Raw genomic sequence first — 17,421 nt, 5'->3', positions numbered from 1 at the left:
CCTGCAGGTTTTCGAGTAGGTTTATTCTTTTCAAACAAAATAAACCAGGGGGTGTTTTTTGATCTCTAATATTTCTAATCTGTGAAGTCTGGGTCGGTCTCTAGTGTGTGTTTCTCCCTGCTGCTTCTCCCTCATGGTACCTTGTGTATTTGGTGAGCTTTTACTATAGGCCACTTGGTAACATAGTTGCGTAGATCTTCCAAGACATAAAACCAAGGTGCATATTCCTCTAGGGAGGATTTACACTTATTTCTGCCTGGGGCTCAGGGATACTGCCTGTGACTTTAAAGTCATGCCTTGAGGCTGCAGATCCTCCATAGCCAGTGTTTACACCCCCTTCTAGGGGGTGGGTATTTTTCTGGTTCTGCTTGGTACCACGGCAGGGCCTGCAGCCCTTTGTTTCGGGGAAGGAGGGCAGGTTTATTATCTGGTTTGCCTTTATCCTAAGGTGTTAGCCCTTTGGGGCCACAGCTTATTGTCCTATGAGACTTCTCACTTTTGCTGGGCCCTGGATTTTGACTTTGCCTTTTCTACTCTGCGAGCTCTCAAAACCCCTGCTCGTTTTCACAGCTTAGCTTATTTGGAGAGGTAGATGCCACAAGGGGAAAAGAGACCTTGGATATTCTGATTCTCCTTGCTGCTGCTTAGATTTTGGCCCGGAAGTTCTGTACTCTCTTGTAGTTCTTTGATGCTCCTATAAAGAGTAAAAAAATATTTATCTCAGCTTTTTAAAATAAACTATTTATTTTAGAATATTTATAGACATATGGAAAAATTGAGCACATGGTACGGAGGGTTCTTATATGACCCAGACCCAGTTTCCCCTGTTACTAACATTTTACATGATATTTGTCACAGTACTTACATATTATGAACCAGTATTTATACGTTACTATTAACTGAGATCCATAGTTCATTCAGATTTTAGTTTTTGCCTCCTTCTGTTCCAGGATCTCATCCAGGATCCTGTATTATTCAGTTGTCCTGTGTCCTTAGGCTCCTCTTGGCTATGATAGTTTCTCAGATTTTCCTTGTTTTTGATGATCTCAGCAATTTTAAGGAGTACAGGTCAGGTATTTTGCAGTCTGTCTTTGGGATTTGTCAGGTGTTTTCTCTTTGATTAGACTGAGGTTATGTGTTTTTTTTTTGGGGGGGTGGGGGGAAGACCACAGGTAAAATGCCATTCTCTTCACTTCACATCCAGGGCACGTGCTCTCGAATGACATCACTTGGCTGAGGTAGTGTCTGTTAGGTTTCTCCACTGTGGGTTAACTTCTCCCTCGTCCACACTTGTATGTACTCCAGGGAACGCGGTCACTGTGCATAGCTCACACTTAAGGAACTGGAGTTATGGTTCGCCTCCCTAAGGGCAGAGTTCTCTGCAGAAGCTACTTGGATTTCTTCTGCATGGGAGATTTCTAGTCTCTCCTGCTTATGTCACTAGAGACTCATGGGTATTTATTTTATACTTTGGATGATAATCTAGTCCTACTTTATTTTGTTGCTGAAATTGTTTTAGCTTTGGCCATGCGGAACGTTTTCAGTTAGTTCCTCTGTCCCTTTGACACAACCTCGTCTTTGATCATTGACGTGTTGTTGTTTTTTAAGCCCATCTGCACTTCCTGACACTACAGTGTTCTCCAGGTGTGTGTTGTACATTTTCTGCCCTGGCCCTAGACTCCCATCTTTTTTCTAAGCAGATTTGATTCCTGATTCCTTTCATTGGAGAAATGATATCAGAAACCTGAAGCTAAGTATGCTCATTGCTGCTGCAGTGTCCTTGCTTCCCGGCCCTCTCAGTTGATGGTGTGAGGAAGTACATGTGCTTATATACACACAACTGGAAGTATTTCTATACAGGATCATCTATATCAATATCAAGTGAAACAGGATCTTACACTGGTGTCTCCAAGTGTAATTCATTACCACATGAATCATTCTAGCCCTCTCCCCTGGCTTATCTGTAACCAACATGAGAAAACTGGTTCCCACCATCCGCCATCTGTATCACTATCAGTTATTCTCAGTAACCATTATGACTGGAACCTGTTAACTTCCTCCTGTTTTTTAAAAAAATGAATGACAGTATTATACAAGCTGTTCTGTACTTTCATGTTTCACTGGCAGACATCTGTTGGACATCTTTCCTTGCTCATTCACACAGATCTACCTCGTGTTTTTTGAAGGCTGCATAATATTCCATGGCACTAATGTTCTTATTGAACATTTTGCCTATTGATGGCCATCCAGGCTATTTCCAATTTCTTGCTACACAATCCTGCAGCAGGATTACATTGTTTCTGTGAACACGTGGCAGGATTTCACTGAAGCGAGGACTTGATCCAAGGGTATGGATGTTTAAAAATCTCATTCGTCAAGTTGCCCTCCTCCAAAGACTGAGCCAGTTTACATGCTCATCCTATGCACAAATACGGTTTCCTGATACCAGCTGCAAGGGAGAGACCAGTAGCTGTCAACCTTTGAATTTTGCCAGTCATGTGAAGGGAATTTGCTCTTTGTCGTAGGCACAGCAAATCTGTTTTCCTAACTCTAGGGAGGTGTATCTTGGTCCACATGTTTACCTTTATACATGGTCTGTTTTTCCCTTTTCTCCTGGGATTGTCATGCATGGAAAGCCTTCTCATCTTCCATGTTCTGAGTACTTCGTGTGGTTTTCTTCAAAAACCCCAGACATGCAAACAGGCATACCGTACACCCACATACGTGGCACCTAAGTGCGTATTTTGAACTTTGTATACACTACACTTGGTTTCCACTGTGCAGGGAGATTTGTCACTATCTGCTGTTCCAGTTTACTCATTTTCATTGGTGCTGAGTGATGTGAACATGTCTCAGAGGCACTTCTTGGTTTTCCTGCTGTTGGTCACTGAGGTTGTCTCCAGTGCTTTTACAAACATGCTGGTGTGGCTCTTGAAGCACACGGGAGGGATTCTCTGAGGTAGGCATGGGAGTGGGCCTGCTGGGCTGGATGGTGAGGACATCCCTAAGTTCACTGTGGGGTATTTGTTCTGCAGGGTAAAGACGGCCACCTTGTCAGCTGCCAGGCATGAAATGCTAGCTCCTTGTGATTTCACCATTGGGGCTGAACATCTTATATTTATGAGCCATTCAGGTTTTCTTCTTATGTCATTTAGCTATTTTTCCTTTGGGGGCATAGTTTCATTTTTCAGATCTTTTGATCCATTTGCAACTGAGTACAAGGGATACAGCTGTGTTTTTCAAGATGACCAGTGACACAATGAATAACCCACCCTTAACCTACTAAGCTGAAATGCCACCTTTCCAAATTGAGCATTCAAAGGCTGGAGCTTTAATGTTTGAGGGGTTTGGTGCACATCCTTGCTGTTCTTTTTCTTCCTTCATGTTTGTTAGAATCAGTCTGACTAAAATGTGTGCTAGTATTTATCACTAACCCATGAATTATGTATCATCTATCTCAAGATGTTCATTCCCCCTGAGTTATTAAACTTTCCTATGAACAAGATACTACCATTGATCTAGTAAGACTCTCGGGGCTTTCTGTTCACTCCTAGGCATTGTCCCTTCTCTTGCCGGATTACAGTGACCATCCAGACAGTGCTTAGTTAGCAATAGCGGATGGTGAGTATAATTCTGGTCGTGTCAGTACTTGTGGTTTATTTTCCAGCAATTATGGCCTATTTTATAAAAAATGAAAAAATTTATCAAATGTTTCCTTCATATCTGTAGTTGCTAGGACTTGCATTAATTAGGTTTATAGTATCATCTATCCTTGCCTGTTTTTGTTTTGTTTTTCACAACATAAGAATCCTCTGCGGGGGTGGGGGGGGGGGGGCACCTGGGTGGTTAAGCATCTGACTCTTGGTTTTGGCTCAAGTCATGATCTCGTGGTTTGTGGTTCGGGCACTGTATCAGGCTCGGCGGCATTGGTGCGGAGACTGCTTGGCATTCTCTCTCTCCCTTTCTCTGCCCTTCCCCGGCTTGCTCTCTATCAAAAAACACTTAAAAAAAAAAAAAAACAACTCATCTTAGGGAAATTAGGAAATTAGAGAAACACCCCACCCCAACCCTGTGCCTGGTAGAGGAGCACTAAGTAACCATCAAATGGGTGAACGCTAGCGTTTGTTGATCTGTTCACAGAAGTGTAGGATTTTACATTTGCCATCTGAACAGTATTAGAAGCATCTCTCCATTGGTACATCCTCCAAGCTGCTGACAACTATCTTTGAAAACCCCAACAATAAGACATTCACATTTGGCTTTCCCCATACTTGAAGGGAGACCATTTTGCAGATCTCGTGTCATACAAGCAGACCTCCTACCACTTGGCTCTCCTACCCAGAAAGTCAAGTCTAAGACCTTCCCCCAGTGGAAGCCAAAACTCTTCAGGGTGCAAGACTGGAGGCCCTCAGTGCACATCACCCACCCCTCCTGCATGAGAACACTCAGCACCACACTGTGAACTTATCGTAGAATAGATTTATTTACCTGAAACCATGTCTGTGCAATGCTTGTTGCTATACCAGCACAGAAATAAACAACTGATCTCTATTTACAGTCTAAAGTCAAACATGCGTTGTGATAAATTGACGTTTAGCATTTTATTAAGATAAATGCATCACAATATCTGTATTGCACCAACATCTGTCTACTGCTTCTGATTTCATTAAATAAGTTACATTTAATACAGTGCAAAATAGCTGTTTGCACACTCGAAAAAAATAACTGAAGTTATGAACTGGAGGCCTACGTTTTAACCTTTCAACACCTGCAGTGTTTTCAATAAATTTATAAATAAGCAAACTGTACAGAGCCAATTAAAAAGTAGCATGTTTAAATGACACCATAGAGAAATCTAGCTACTTACAACTGAAGGCATGCATTACAATTGAATATTGTACATTTATATAAGCTATGACATTTTGCACAGAGAAATATGGAGACTTGGCTGATGGCTTCTAAGTTCTTAGATAAGGTTTCAAAACCTCAGTCTTCTTGCAGCAAAGAAACCAAAGTTCGCTGGAGAGGCTTTCTGATTCATTAAGCTAAATTGTACATTTGTAATTATTATTTTGATTTAAAAGCTAAACCCGTTGGTAATACACGTTTCCTCCACATAACACACAATGAGTTGGGGACTTTTTTCTACTTTTCTTTTTCCCCCAACATCAATCATGCAGAGGGCTGGTAGATGTGTTGCTAAAAACGCACATGCACGCAACCGAACACCCTTATATTTCTGCAAAATGGTTTAGGAAGCGGTTACTCCAGTATTGCTGAAAAGGAAAGAGAGAGGAAATCAGCTTTATGAAATATGGGGAGGAAATGTTAGAATAACCATTTAAGATTAATAGTGACAAGGAATGGTGAAAAGGAATGTTCAGTTTGATTTTTTTAAGATTTCAAGACCAGCATTTCTGATTAACTGTCCCTGAGGTGCTGCCTACATCAGGCAGCAGCCAGAAGCACTGGCTTGGTACAAACCCTTCATGTCGCCTGGCTACAGAGCAAAGGCCACCCTGGCTCATGGAAGAACCCCACCAGGCAGACACATTCTTGCTTCAGACACGGAAGGGCAACGGGCAAGAGGGGAAAGAGTTCTCGGTTAGCAGTGTGGACGGTAAGGAGGGTGACACACAGGCGAGCAGTGCGGCTGAGTGCGAAGCCTCTACCTCCCCTTCCTCCCCACCCCATTCCTGTGGCTGGCTGAGCGGTGGTGGCTTTGACAAAATTGGTGGTTATGTTAAAAAGGCAACAGCTGATTTGGCGGACTTAGCCCATGGGCGCTGCAGACCCCTCTGGCTCTAGGCAGTGGGGAGCCACTTTACAGACCCCGAGCTAATGCCTGTGGTCTCATATTCCAGAAGGTCTGCCGCCTAAAGGACATTCAGGGAGCTGAGGCCCCTGTCTGAGGGTGATGTGATAGCAGCTGCTTGCGGGGAGGCTGGCACTCGCCCTGCTTGTCTGTGAGCTCACGCAGCTCTCTCTAGAAAGTATCACCTGCACTGTGCAGATGAGCGCCTGGAGGATGTATGACGTCACCATCTTTTAGGCAAAGGCCTAACCAAGAAGCCGTGCAAGGCCTACCTGCCCATCGGTGAGAACACGAACAAGTTCTGGTAGGTCTGAAAAGGACACCGGTACTGATGGCGGCAAAAGCAGAGGCCGCCTGGGAATTTCCTGCAGGTGCTGGGTGAGGATGGGTCTGGTCTGGGCACCTGCCCCTCACTGTGGGAGGCCTGAGGCCCTGGATGCGTCCACAACAGTACAACTGCTGAGGAGGCGCTGATGTGGCAAAGCCTGAAGCAGAGGGCACAAGGGGATGCTCCTAGCTGCCTAGGCTGAGGGAAGCGGGTGCTGAAACTGCCTCCAGGCTGGATGGGCCTGGCCTGAAGCTGAGAAACCACAAGGCAACAGCCTGCCCAGGCTGATCTGGAGCTGTGCATTTCTCCGACAGCAGCAAACAACATTTAACTTCTTTTGTGAAGGCTACTACTTCGAGGAACCAAGTCAGGAAAAGCTGACTATTGGGTAAGTTTGGTTTCCATTGAATAGCACACCACCCAACAAGCTCAGACATCCTGTTCTGGTTTGGAGCCAAGGCACACTCCTTGCATTTGGTCCTTTTTAGGCCTCATGATGCCAAAACTGGCAAAACCCATCCTCTTCCCTGTTACACGCTCTGCCAAACCGACCAACCTCCCTTTTTCAGAAACCTCATGCAGTTAGGATGGGACTTCAGTCCCCTTACACTCAGACCTTGCAAGTTGGCAGTACCCTGCCCCGCTTGATGATTCCCACCAACTCTCCCCCAAACTGGAAGTCTTTACATCACATCTTTTGGCTGGTCCCAGATCTGGGCCCCCAGAGCCTTCACAGGAACACTCAGGGCCTCATGGGGAGGGAGCTCCTGCTTAGGCCTCCTTTGCCCTGGCTCACGGACAAGGCTGGTTGCTAGCAGAGCCATGCCCTAAATAACTCTGCTTTAACGTACCCTGGAGAGAGAGAAGACAAGTCCCAGCTGCAAAGGATAGGACCCAGAAGGTGAAAAGAGGTGGCCTACTTGAGACCAACCTATTGGATGCACGAACTGACTGGTTCAACTATTTGCTTTCACTAGATTTTTGCTTTTTAATGAACCAGGTAGCAAGGTTCTTGGATGAATCCTTGCAGCTAGTAAAGACCAAAGAACCACAAGTTTTTGAGAGTCCTCATCTTGGCATTAGCAAAGGCAGCATTCTCTCAGCCTGTAAGTTGGACCAAAGCAAAATGAGCTTCTCTCTCCCCAGGCTCTCCCTGACATCCGGCTGTGCCACTGACCAAGGCAGCGCATGGAGCCTATAGATGTCACACCTCGCGTCAGCTAACCCAGCCCCCGTGTGCACAGGTACCACGCATCGTACACTTGTTGCACTCAGAGACTGTCACAGAGCACAGCAGTGCATGACACAAGGGGCTTTTTCATGTCACACAGCTAGCTCACTCGGTGGCAGTCATCTTTAGGCTAAAGCATCTGGATTCCAGGGGATACTCACGTTAGTTGATGATGTTGGAAGGCATTGGAGGAAAACACCATAGTTAGGACAGTTAATGGCTTACACACTGTTGGTAAGACTGATCTCGAACATGCGCAAACATTTATCATAGTAACATGGTGTTGGTTAGTGCCACATTCAAATAAAAATAGTTCTATACAATATGTTCATTTGGTCATGTGCTATTTACAGATTTTACAAAAACACACACACACACGCACGCACGCGCCCTTATGTTCTCTACACCAGGCTACAACAGGCCAGCAGAAACTTGCATAAAAAGTGTCACAGATGACAACTGGTACATATACATGAACTCCTACAACTACCTATGCAGCAGAACAGGATCTTTCCTCCCCTAGAGCACAGTAAAGCTAAAGTTCTGAGCTAAGAACTTAAGAGAAAATTGGACACGGCTGTTAGATAGTTCAAGCTAAGCCACTTAAAAGTTAAAAACAAGACAGTTATTTTTCTGTCCATTTAAAATGTTTTATTTTCCTTTTTAAACTAGATTGTGAAGTGCCACTGAAATAGGCAATGTTGGCAAAACAATGTCTGTTACAATAAAATACATTAGACATTTAAATAAATAACCTTAAAAACTACGTGGGGGGACATGAACCCAGTCGATTGTATCTGGAACAATGTTTTCTGCACAAGCGAGAACAGGCATACCTCTTGTTAAGACTGATGTAAACAGAACCATCAAAACCCTACAGGAGAAGCAGCCGAGCGGGGCTGGGAGTGTGGGGGGTGGGGGTGGAAGTGAATGGGGGCCACAGGGGGTGAGGGGAGTGGCAAACCAAAAAATACTGACTGAGGTAGCAGTACTCTGCTCAGTGCAGAAAAATTGGCTTATGAATAAAAATTAGACTGTGATCTCAGATTAAATCCAGATGATCATGCAGAAGACACAATACATGCTATTTAGTTTTAGAAAAAAAAAACACACACATTCATTTCCTAAAATCTGCTGCCAATTAATTTGCTGACAATGTCTGCTGGCTCAACTATTTTTTTTATACAAGGATGAGTATTAAACAGAACACTGTACATGCTTTTTCATCTACAAAAAAATATTTGCATAAAATAGTGTTAGTTCTCTGTACATGTCAATGGACACTTTAATTATGTGTATAAAAAAGGAAAATCTTGCCCCACTGGAGTCAGAAAAAGCAAAACAAAATCTAGAGTATGAAATCTCCTTCACCAGCCAGTATGTTCATGTGAAAATTCAGCAGAAATAGACAGTTGCTTTAAACAATAAAAAAATTAATTGATTAAGTTAAACATCTTCTTTATGTAAAACTGTCAGTCAAGACCAGAACATATCACTAAAGTTAGTGTCTGTGCTATAGACCCAGATCACCAGGGGCATTATGAGCAGCACAAACGGCCAGGAAATCCCATCGGTGCATGCCGAGAACGAGCAGGATTTGGTGGCAGGCTGCACACACTCTTTACCAGGTTCCAGGTAGTTGCGGGCCACAAACTTGAGTGTCTCATCCATTAGAATCACAGGCAAGGAGATTTTCAGCACCATCAGCCACTGGGTCAAGTTCAGCGGTGTGATCTGGAAAATAAGCTGAAATACAAAGAAGCTTTGTCAAGTTCCCAAACTTGCAGGACAGGCACTTAGGCCCCAGCTCGGTCCTGGTCCCACCACCGCTTACTGGCAAAGGTTCCACGTAGAGGATGAGGAAATGGAGCGACATGGACAGGCAGATGGAGCCCACGAGCCAGATGTTCTCCCAAGGGGGCATCCTCAGCAGAGACTGGTTTTCAGACAAGCTGCAGAACAAGGAGAGGGACATGACACATGCCTGTCCAAAAGGCAAACACCTTTGTTACAAGTGACAAAGACCATTCGGAGCTATGCTTTAATAGGATAGCGGCTAACTTGGCATTGCCCACTGACCCAATTCTTTTGAGTGAAGTTTCTACTGTGGCAAAATTAAAGAAGAATGCTCAAATGTAGGACAAACTTCCAATTTTAAATCTAGGCTTCCTTCGGCACAGATGATTTCAGTGGACTCCAAGATGCTCTCAATTGCCCTTGATGCTTAATGCTATTTTGGGATTTCCATTTTTGTCATGGGCTTAATTGGATGATACCATTTATCTCACTGCTAAAGAGCAAAAGCACCTTCCCTGTGGGCACTGGCGTATAGGGGCTCTGAAGTCCCTATTTTTGGCCTCTGCTGTCTCATAAAGAACGTGTGGTTAAACCCTCCCACTACTTCCTGGAGGTGATGACGACTTAAGCTTTTAAAACCGGTGCTGCTTGTTCTCTTTTCTTTCTGGGAGGGAGGAGCTTTCCTGAGATCCTCCATCAAGCAGGACACACAGTTCCCCTAGGCCCTGCCTGGCTGGGGGAGCTCTCGCCCCAGCCTGTGGAGGACTCACTGACCTGTTGAGGGCGTTACACATCTCTATGGTTACTAGAACAGACAGCGCCATTGTCATCGGGTACGGGGACTCAAAGATTGCACAATCCACTCCTTCAAAGTCCGGGTTGTCTTCTTTACACTGTAGGAAGTGGCTCTGCAACAAACACCCAATCAAGTTCCTGATCAGCCAAGTCCATTTCCAAGGTCCATGCCCCAGTGACACAGCAAATCTCAGAACACAGACCCACAGGAGATCTCAATCCATCCACCAGAGAAGCCCTGGTCCTTCAGAATAATCGTAGATGCAACTGTTTATTATTGCATTAAGCATTAAGATGATTTGGTAGGCACCAAAACCACAAAAACTCAAGGACAATCTTATGCTTTGCCTCTAAGGTACAGGAAAGAAAGGTGGATACGTACCAGTTGGTAGAAGGACACCCTCGGACCCCCGTCGGCAGCAATGAACCACCACGCGGCAGCACCCACAGTAGCAGCGCCAACGTAACCTGGTAACAGACACAGGCAGGGTTTGCAGCCCACAGCTTATACTGCGGGCTCTGCCTCACAGGCCAATCCCCCGCAGAGATGAGACCTGGTTTGTCGATGGCACTGGAGAGCTTTGCTGCCACTAGCAACTGCTCACTCACATCAGCCCAAGCAGCTAGACGGTGGGTCTCTGCAAGGAGAGGGGTGTCTGGTACAGAAAAACCAGGCAACTTTTCTTCCAGAGTTTATGAGAAAAAGGAAATACTGCAACTGGCAGGGACCTCGACGACAGCCATGCCTTCTCTAACTGGCGGCAGGTACACACATACTCTATGTAAGCCCTTGCTGTGTTGGCTCAGATCACAGCACCCAGGACTTTTAGGGAAACTGATGCTCCCAGGTGTACGCTTATTTGCTCTATCAAAGGCCTTACAGAACCTTTACGTGGAAATGCTGTCAGAGCAGTTAGTGCAGAACACAGGCAACATGCCAAAAACCCAGAGCTGATTCTGGGACCACCCTCCCTCCCAACCTATCAGTTCTGAACTCAACAAGTTTACTACAAAGCAATGGGGTAGTGGAGAACAAGGGACCGGACACCGTGAAGATGGTGCCGATGCAGCAGCACCCCCCACCACGACACAGGTGCACCCCCTAACCCGGCAGCTATGGGCAGGAATGAGAGAGCTGGTGCATGGGGACAAGGCAGCTCTACACACACCGATGTGGCAACTCCCAGCAAACAGGGAAAGGTACACGGAGACAGGGGTCAGCACACAGGTGTTTACAGCACACCAACACTTATGAAAATAAATACATGAAATAGATCTGTTTGCTAGACTTATTTCTGGGAGGGCACATGAAAAACCCAATGCTGGAGGGCAACTGACTGGCTGAGAACCTTCTCACGCTATGCCAGTGTCCTTTTTGAATTTTAAATCATGCGAACTTATTAAAACAAAACCAAAACACCTTCCTATGGAACCCCAGGGAAGTTATTTAAACTCTGTAGGCCTCACTTTTCTAAAGTTGGGGGACAAGAATCAGCAGCTGGGCCAAGAGCATGAAGTCTACAGAAACAATGTATGTAGAGGAACATGACCTGTGGTCGAGGCTCCTGTGTGTTTACCAACCTCTGCAGATCAATGCACATCACCCTTCTCTACTCAGGGGGAGCAGGGCTTAGTTTCATAGCTTCGGGATGTAAGGCCTGACCCTGACTCACCCCTATATCCCTTTGCCCTTAGATTAAATCTGAAAATCTCATTCACAAAGGCCCAAGGGATAAGGATGCTAAAACAAGGGACTAACTTTCCTGTAAACTGGACATACAGTTTACTGAACTCCATTTTTTGCTACCCTAATATGGGGATAGAAGAAAAAAATGTGTGTTAAGGGATGAATTTACAAAACCTTGGCTTATGAAGATTACGTTTAAACATCAACAACATAGGGGCGCCTGTGTGGCTCTCAGTTAAGCATCTGACTTCAGCTCAGGTCATGATCTCACAGCTTGTGAGTTCAAGCCCCGCGTCGGGCCTCTGTGCTGGCAGCTGAGAGCCTGGAGCCTGCTTGGGATTCTGTGTCTCGCTCTCTCTTGGCCCCTCCCCTGCTCATGCTCTTTCAAAAATAAGTAACATTAAAAAAAATTTTTTTTTAAATCAAGAATATAAAAAAACTGTACTCACAGCCAATAGCAAGGTAACGGAAAAAGAGCCATCCGCTGATCAGTGGTTCCTTCGGGTTCCGGGGTGGTTTGTTCATGATGTCCAGATCAGGTGGGTTAAACCCCAGTGCAGTGGCAGGCAGGCCGTCTGTCACCAGATTGACCCAGAGCAGCTGGACAGGAATTAAAGCCTCAGGAAATCCAAGGGCTGCAGTCAGGAAAATACTGTTTCCACCCAAAGAAAGAGAAAGACCCCAAATTATTTTTGGCCACTATTTAAATAGCATTAGTACCCTCTCCTCCTCCCAAAATCAATGGACAGTAACAATGACTGCTTGAAATAACTTTTTTTGGCCATCATCAAACACTCAGTATACCTAATTTTGAGTTAAAGTAAAATGTTAGAAGGCCATAGTTAAACTCATTTCTATGTTCTAGGGTATCCTTCACCGCCCAAGACAGCCAAAGACAGCTCTCCAGTGAGCCAAATGAACCTCTACCTTCCTTCCTCTCACCTGGCCCTCCCTCCCGACTCCTGCACAAAGACCAAAGCTGCTGCCACATGAATAAATCTGGAAAACTGGTCATCCCAAGCCAATTTTAGAAAAAAGACTACAAGTGCTCTTTCGCAGGGACCCACCAGACAACTTCCCCCACATTCGAAGAGATGAGGTAGCGGATAAACTGCTTCATATTGTTGTAAATCGCCCGCCCCTCCTCGACAGCAGCCACAATGGTGGAGAAGTTGTCATCAGCCAGGACCATCTCAGAGGCGGTTTTAGCCACTGCCGTGCCAGAGCCCATGGCAATGCCAATCTCCGATTTCTTCAGGGCGGGAGCATCATTCACACCATCCCCGGTCTGAAAGGGAATGCGAGAACTGGTTTCTGCACACCTGTCATCACCTCACACACGCACCCCGACAAAGGCTTCACTGTCCTGAAGCAAGGGCAATGAATGGAGCCTTGGGCTTCTGGGCACAGTTAGAGAATTTTCAGTTTTACAAATTGGTGTCACAAAATGCACTTCACCTGGGAAACGTACAACTGGTGAATGAGCTTACCGAAGAGACTTCGGAGGGAAGTGGCACAAAGGGGACTTCAAATTCTTCTGTATTATTTTTTTACCAAACAAAACACAAAACCACCCACGCGGCAGTAAAGATGAAGCACATGTATCACACAGACAAATCTCAAGTACAATAGGTACACTATTCTAGGAAACTAGAACACGCCATTTACAAAGATCAGAAAAATACTAAATATCGTCTACAGATACAAAGCTATCACTCCCTTTTTTTTTAAAACTTTTACTGAACACCCAACATTCAATTCAGAAAAGTGGTTCCCTTTGAGAGAAGGAAGAACACCTGTTAATATATTCTTTCAAATAACACCTTTTAAAAAAGTTTCACAGACGAAAGCAAACACTCCACAACGTGAACTTGTCTGGGTGAAGAATCACACAAAGGGAAGAATCCCGGAAATGCCTCACCAATAAGCAGTTCTTAATGCTTCAACAGTACATCTAATTTCAGGTAGGGTTATCCAAAGATTGGGAATAGAAAACAGAGGAGTTCAGTCCTGAATCAATTTTTAGAAAACTTGAGAGAACATGTATACTTTAACCAAGACAAAGACTAGATATCACCACATATATTTCCCTGTGACTGATTCAGAAGGCATACTTCAACATCGTAAACTAGTCTAGAATCTTCCCTGAAGGTAATAATACATAGCATGCCAACTACTGGTTAACAGAACCCTAGAGAAACAGCTCTGATCATGACAAAAATCAAGATATTCCGAATTTGGGAGCTGTTACTAAAAATTTAACAGTCAAAATTACAACTTGCTGTATCTGTGTAGCATGAGTCCAAAGGTACTCACCATAGCTGTAATCTCATCAAAAGACTGAAGAAACTCTACAATTTTTGACTTGTGGGAAGGCTCAACTCGAGCAAAACAGCGGGCATTCAAGCAGGCATCTCTTTGGGCTGAAGGACTGAGCTCATCAAACTCCCGACCCGTAAAAGCCTTTGACGTCACATCCTCGTCCTGCCCGAAGATGCCAATGCGGCGACAGATGGCCACAGCAGTGCCTTTGTTGTCTCCTGTGATCATGATCACCCGGATGCCTGCTTGCCGGCAAAGCTTCACAGAAGAGGCCACTTCAATTCTTGGAGGGTCCAGCATGCCCACACAGCCAACGAAAGTCAGATTAGTCTACAGCAAAAGAATCATCTTACGTTAAAACAGGAAGTTCTAGTTTCTCCCCTAATGTAAAACAAGAACCAGTTATACATAAAGAGCAAAGGCCTCTCCCATTTTCCTATGGTAAATTCTGTAGCTGTGACTCTTATCTAAGATTAACATTCATACAGATATAAATCCAATGAGGAATAGTATTTCTTCCAATGAACCAGAAAGGAATAAAAAACATCACTACCTTCTTGAACCAAATCATCCTTTAACTTTCAGGATGATAATATCCTGAAAGGAAGAAAAACCCATACTAAGGAGTAAGAGCATTTTGATACTGGCCACTCTTATGGCCCAGAGGACCAGTTCTTCCTAATTCCTCTCGGTCAGTGCTTCAGGAAGTCACACACCCAGAATTAAAGAGTTCTACTATGAGCAGAGGAGTAGAAGAAATCTCTCAACTTGGATATTTTGACCTTCAGTAACTAACGAATGTTTAAAAAAAATATTCCCTATTTTTAAAACATCTTAATTTACTTAAGAGTTGCAAAATCATTTTTACAAGTTTCTTTAGCTCAAGTCTGGACTTTCCTACCTCGAAAGCAACAGACCTGTATTAAACTGTTAACTAGGCATGCTGGAAGCAGCACGCTGAATTAGAATGGTGGGGCATTTGGCCTGCAGAAAAACAAATAACCACACCTCTTTCTTGGCAAAAGCAAGACTCATTTGACCTTTTACTGAAGGAGCGCTGTTTGAACACAATGAGTGTGCAGGGTGTGGGGGAAGGAGCATTTTGTTAGCTAACCTCATATTTGATAAAGTTGGCAGAGTCCTCAAGGTTCATTTCTTCTCTTCTCAGTGGGTTGTCATGAGTGGCCAGAGCCAGGCACCGCAGTGTGTCGCTGCCACTACCCCATTCCCTGATGACAGACATGACCTTCTGTTTGACTCCAGGGGTCATAGGGACTTTGGTACTTCCAACCCGAATGTGGGTGCACCTGTCAATGACACCTTCGGGAGCGCCCTGGAAATGTTACAGATTTAGATCAGGAACTGTACTTACTGGGCTCACCCAGGATCCTAATCCTGGAAAGAACATCTCAACTGCAATCTGCTGTACTTGCCTTCACAAACATTTTGCTCATCGATGTCCGGCTTGGTTTGTTTGGTGTACAATAAACTGACATTGATTTTCTATCGCGTGAAAACTCGAGAGTAAATTCTTTTTTCATTAACTGCTTTATGACCTGAAAAGAGAACACGCATGGAATACTACTGGGTAACAATTTCTGAATATTTTTTACTTGGTCAACAAATGTTCACTAAGCGCCTATTCTGTGACAGGTGCCGGGGTTTAGCCATGGACAGCGAACAAGTTCTCACCCTCATGAAGTTTAAACTTGCCCTCTCATTTGGGAAAGACACGCTAGAAGGTAAATGCACATATAGTAAATGCTATGGAGGAAAAAATGTTTAGATAAGGCGAGGAAGGGAGATAGAAAATTTGTGTATGTATAGGTTGCAATTTTACATAATGTAGTCAGAAGAAGGCAGAGTTTGAGTAAAAATGTGAAGGATGTGTGAGCTGAGAGTGCCGAAGTGCAGGTTGGCATGACCTGGCATGTTCAAGGAGCCTCCGGGCCATATAGCTGGAAGAGTCGCAAGAAAAAGAGAAGTGTAATGGGGGGGGGGGGTAGGTGTGGGAGGACAGAAGCAGGTTGTAGGACTTTGAAAGTCACTTTAAGGCAACTAGCTTTTATAGCAAGTGAAAATGGGAAGATGATGGAGGGTTTCAGGTTCTCGCAGTTGAAGGGGGACAAGGAGCACCATTTAGTACAAATAATCTAAGAGAGATGATGGCAACCGTGGGCAGGAATGGTTGGTCCACAGCACTGCTGCCCCACTGAAGTGTCTACTGTGATGGAAATGTTCTATGGGAGCTGTTCATGTAGCTGTCCTATGTGGCTACTAAGCACCTGAAAAGCCATTGTTCTCTTTATTCTAAATAGCTTTAGGGAGCCTGCACATTAGACACCAGCACACTGACCTCATGGAAGTAACTGAAGCTCATGGAAGAGCTCATGGAAGTAACTGAAGACAGAAAAGGTTGAGGACTGGGCTCTGGGGCCTCCCCACCCCCGGTCATATGTGTAAGATCCAGCCAAGGAGTTGGCAGAGGGATGGGAGGGAGGAGAACAAGTGAAGGAATGTTTCACAGAGGGAGAGACCAACAGCTCAGGTAAATGAGGACTGAAAATGACCCTTTGGATTCAGACACTGTTGCGTTGTGTACACAACCATGTTATCTACAACATACACTGTACCTTTTTAACAGTAAAAAAAAATTTTTTAATGTTTATTTTTGAGAGAGAGCATGAGTAGGGGAGGGGCAGAGAAAGAGGGAGACACAGAATTTGAAGCAGGTTCCAGGCTTAGCTGTCAGCACAGAGCCCGACGCAGGGCTCAAACCCACGAACTGTGAGATCATGACCTGAGCCAAAGTTGGATGCTTAACCCATTGACCCACCCAGGTGCCCTACACTAGCCTTTCTAATTTTTATACCTTTGATTTCTTTTTCTTGTCTTATTGGATTGACTGGGGCTGCTGGGACAATACTGAATAGAAACATTGAGAGCAGAAAATTTTTTGTAGCTACTAAGTATGACATTAGTACAGACTCTGTGTAAATATACCTTCAACTTGAAGACAGGTTTGCTGAATTGTTTTTGTTTTGTTTTTGTAGTTTATTTTGAGAGAGTGAGCAAGTCAGCAAGGGATGGGGAGAGAACCACCACAAGCAGGCTCCATGCTCTATCTCACAAACTAAGATCATGACCTGAGCTGAAATCAAGAGTTGGAAGCTTAACCGACTGAGCCACCTAGGTGCCCAGGTTTGTGGAGTTTTTATCATGAACACAAATTTTACCAGATGCCCTTTCTACATCTACTTAAATGATCTTACGGTTTTCTGTCTTTATTCAATTATGTGAATTACACTGATCCTCCCCCATCCCCCACTCAGATATAAAGCTAGTAAGTGCAGAAATCCTCAAGAACCTCAGCATCCAATGTGGGCAGTGATGAGTGGACAGACATCTGTGGGTTCTCTGCCAGGCTGGGTGGACTATGGTCATCC

At 44.6% G+C, this 17,421-nt stretch overlaps 2 protein-coding genes across 3 annotated transcripts in view; one reads left to right on the top strand and one right to left on the bottom strand.

Moving 5' to 3' along the window:
* ANAPC7 (anaphase promoting complex subunit 7) overlaps nucleotides 1-7,377 on the top strand; it is a 37,073-nt gene extending 29,696 nt beyond the window's left edge. Inside the window, exons 12-13 of the transcript XR_006195322.1 lie at nucleotides 3,555-3,621; nucleotides 7,290-7,377. The gene's annotated coding sequence lies outside the window, so the exon portion shown is untranslated. The remainder of the gene's footprint in view (nucleotides 1-3,554; nucleotides 3,622-7,289) is intronic.
* ATP2A2 (ATPase sarcoplasmic/endoplasmic reticulum Ca2+ transporting 2) overlaps nucleotides 4,460-17,421 on the bottom strand; it is a 58,605-nt gene continuing 45,643 nt past the window's right edge. Inside the window, exons 12-21 of one of the 2 annotated variants that reach the window (XM_042910827.1) lie at nucleotides 15,409-15,531; nucleotides 15,090-15,308; nucleotides 13,970-14,305; nucleotides 12,721-12,941; nucleotides 12,103-12,305; nucleotides 10,349-10,434; nucleotides 9,946-10,079; nucleotides 9,209-9,326; nucleotides 9,000-9,120; nucleotides 4,460-5,276 (exon numbers count right to left, since the gene is read on the bottom strand). In XM_042910827.1, coding sequence (XP_042766761.1) covers nucleotides 5,263-5,276; nucleotides 9,000-9,120; nucleotides 9,209-9,326; nucleotides 9,946-10,079; nucleotides 10,349-10,434; nucleotides 12,103-12,305; nucleotides 12,721-12,941; nucleotides 13,970-14,305; nucleotides 15,090-15,308; nucleotides 15,409-15,531 — 1,575 coding nt within the window. In that variant the 3' untranslated portion in view covers nucleotides 4,460-5,262. Of the gene's footprint in view, nucleotides 9,121-9,208; nucleotides 9,327-9,945; nucleotides 10,080-10,348; nucleotides 10,435-12,102; nucleotides 12,306-12,720; nucleotides 12,942-13,969; nucleotides 14,306-15,089; nucleotides 15,309-15,408; nucleotides 15,532-17,421 lie in introns of both variants that reach the window. The other variant, XM_042910826.1, reaches the window with a different exon arrangement.

The sequence above is a fragment of the Panthera leo genome, chromosome D3 (assembly GCF_018350215.1).
Source record: "Panthera leo isolate Ple1 chromosome D3, P.leo_Ple1_pat1.1, whole genome shotgun sequence".
Lineage (NCBI taxonomy): Eukaryota > Metazoa > Chordata > Mammalia > Carnivora > Felidae > Panthera > Panthera leo.
The sequence above is the reverse complement of the archived record's forward strand: the minus strand, read 5'-3'. Positions and strand labels throughout refer to the sequence as shown.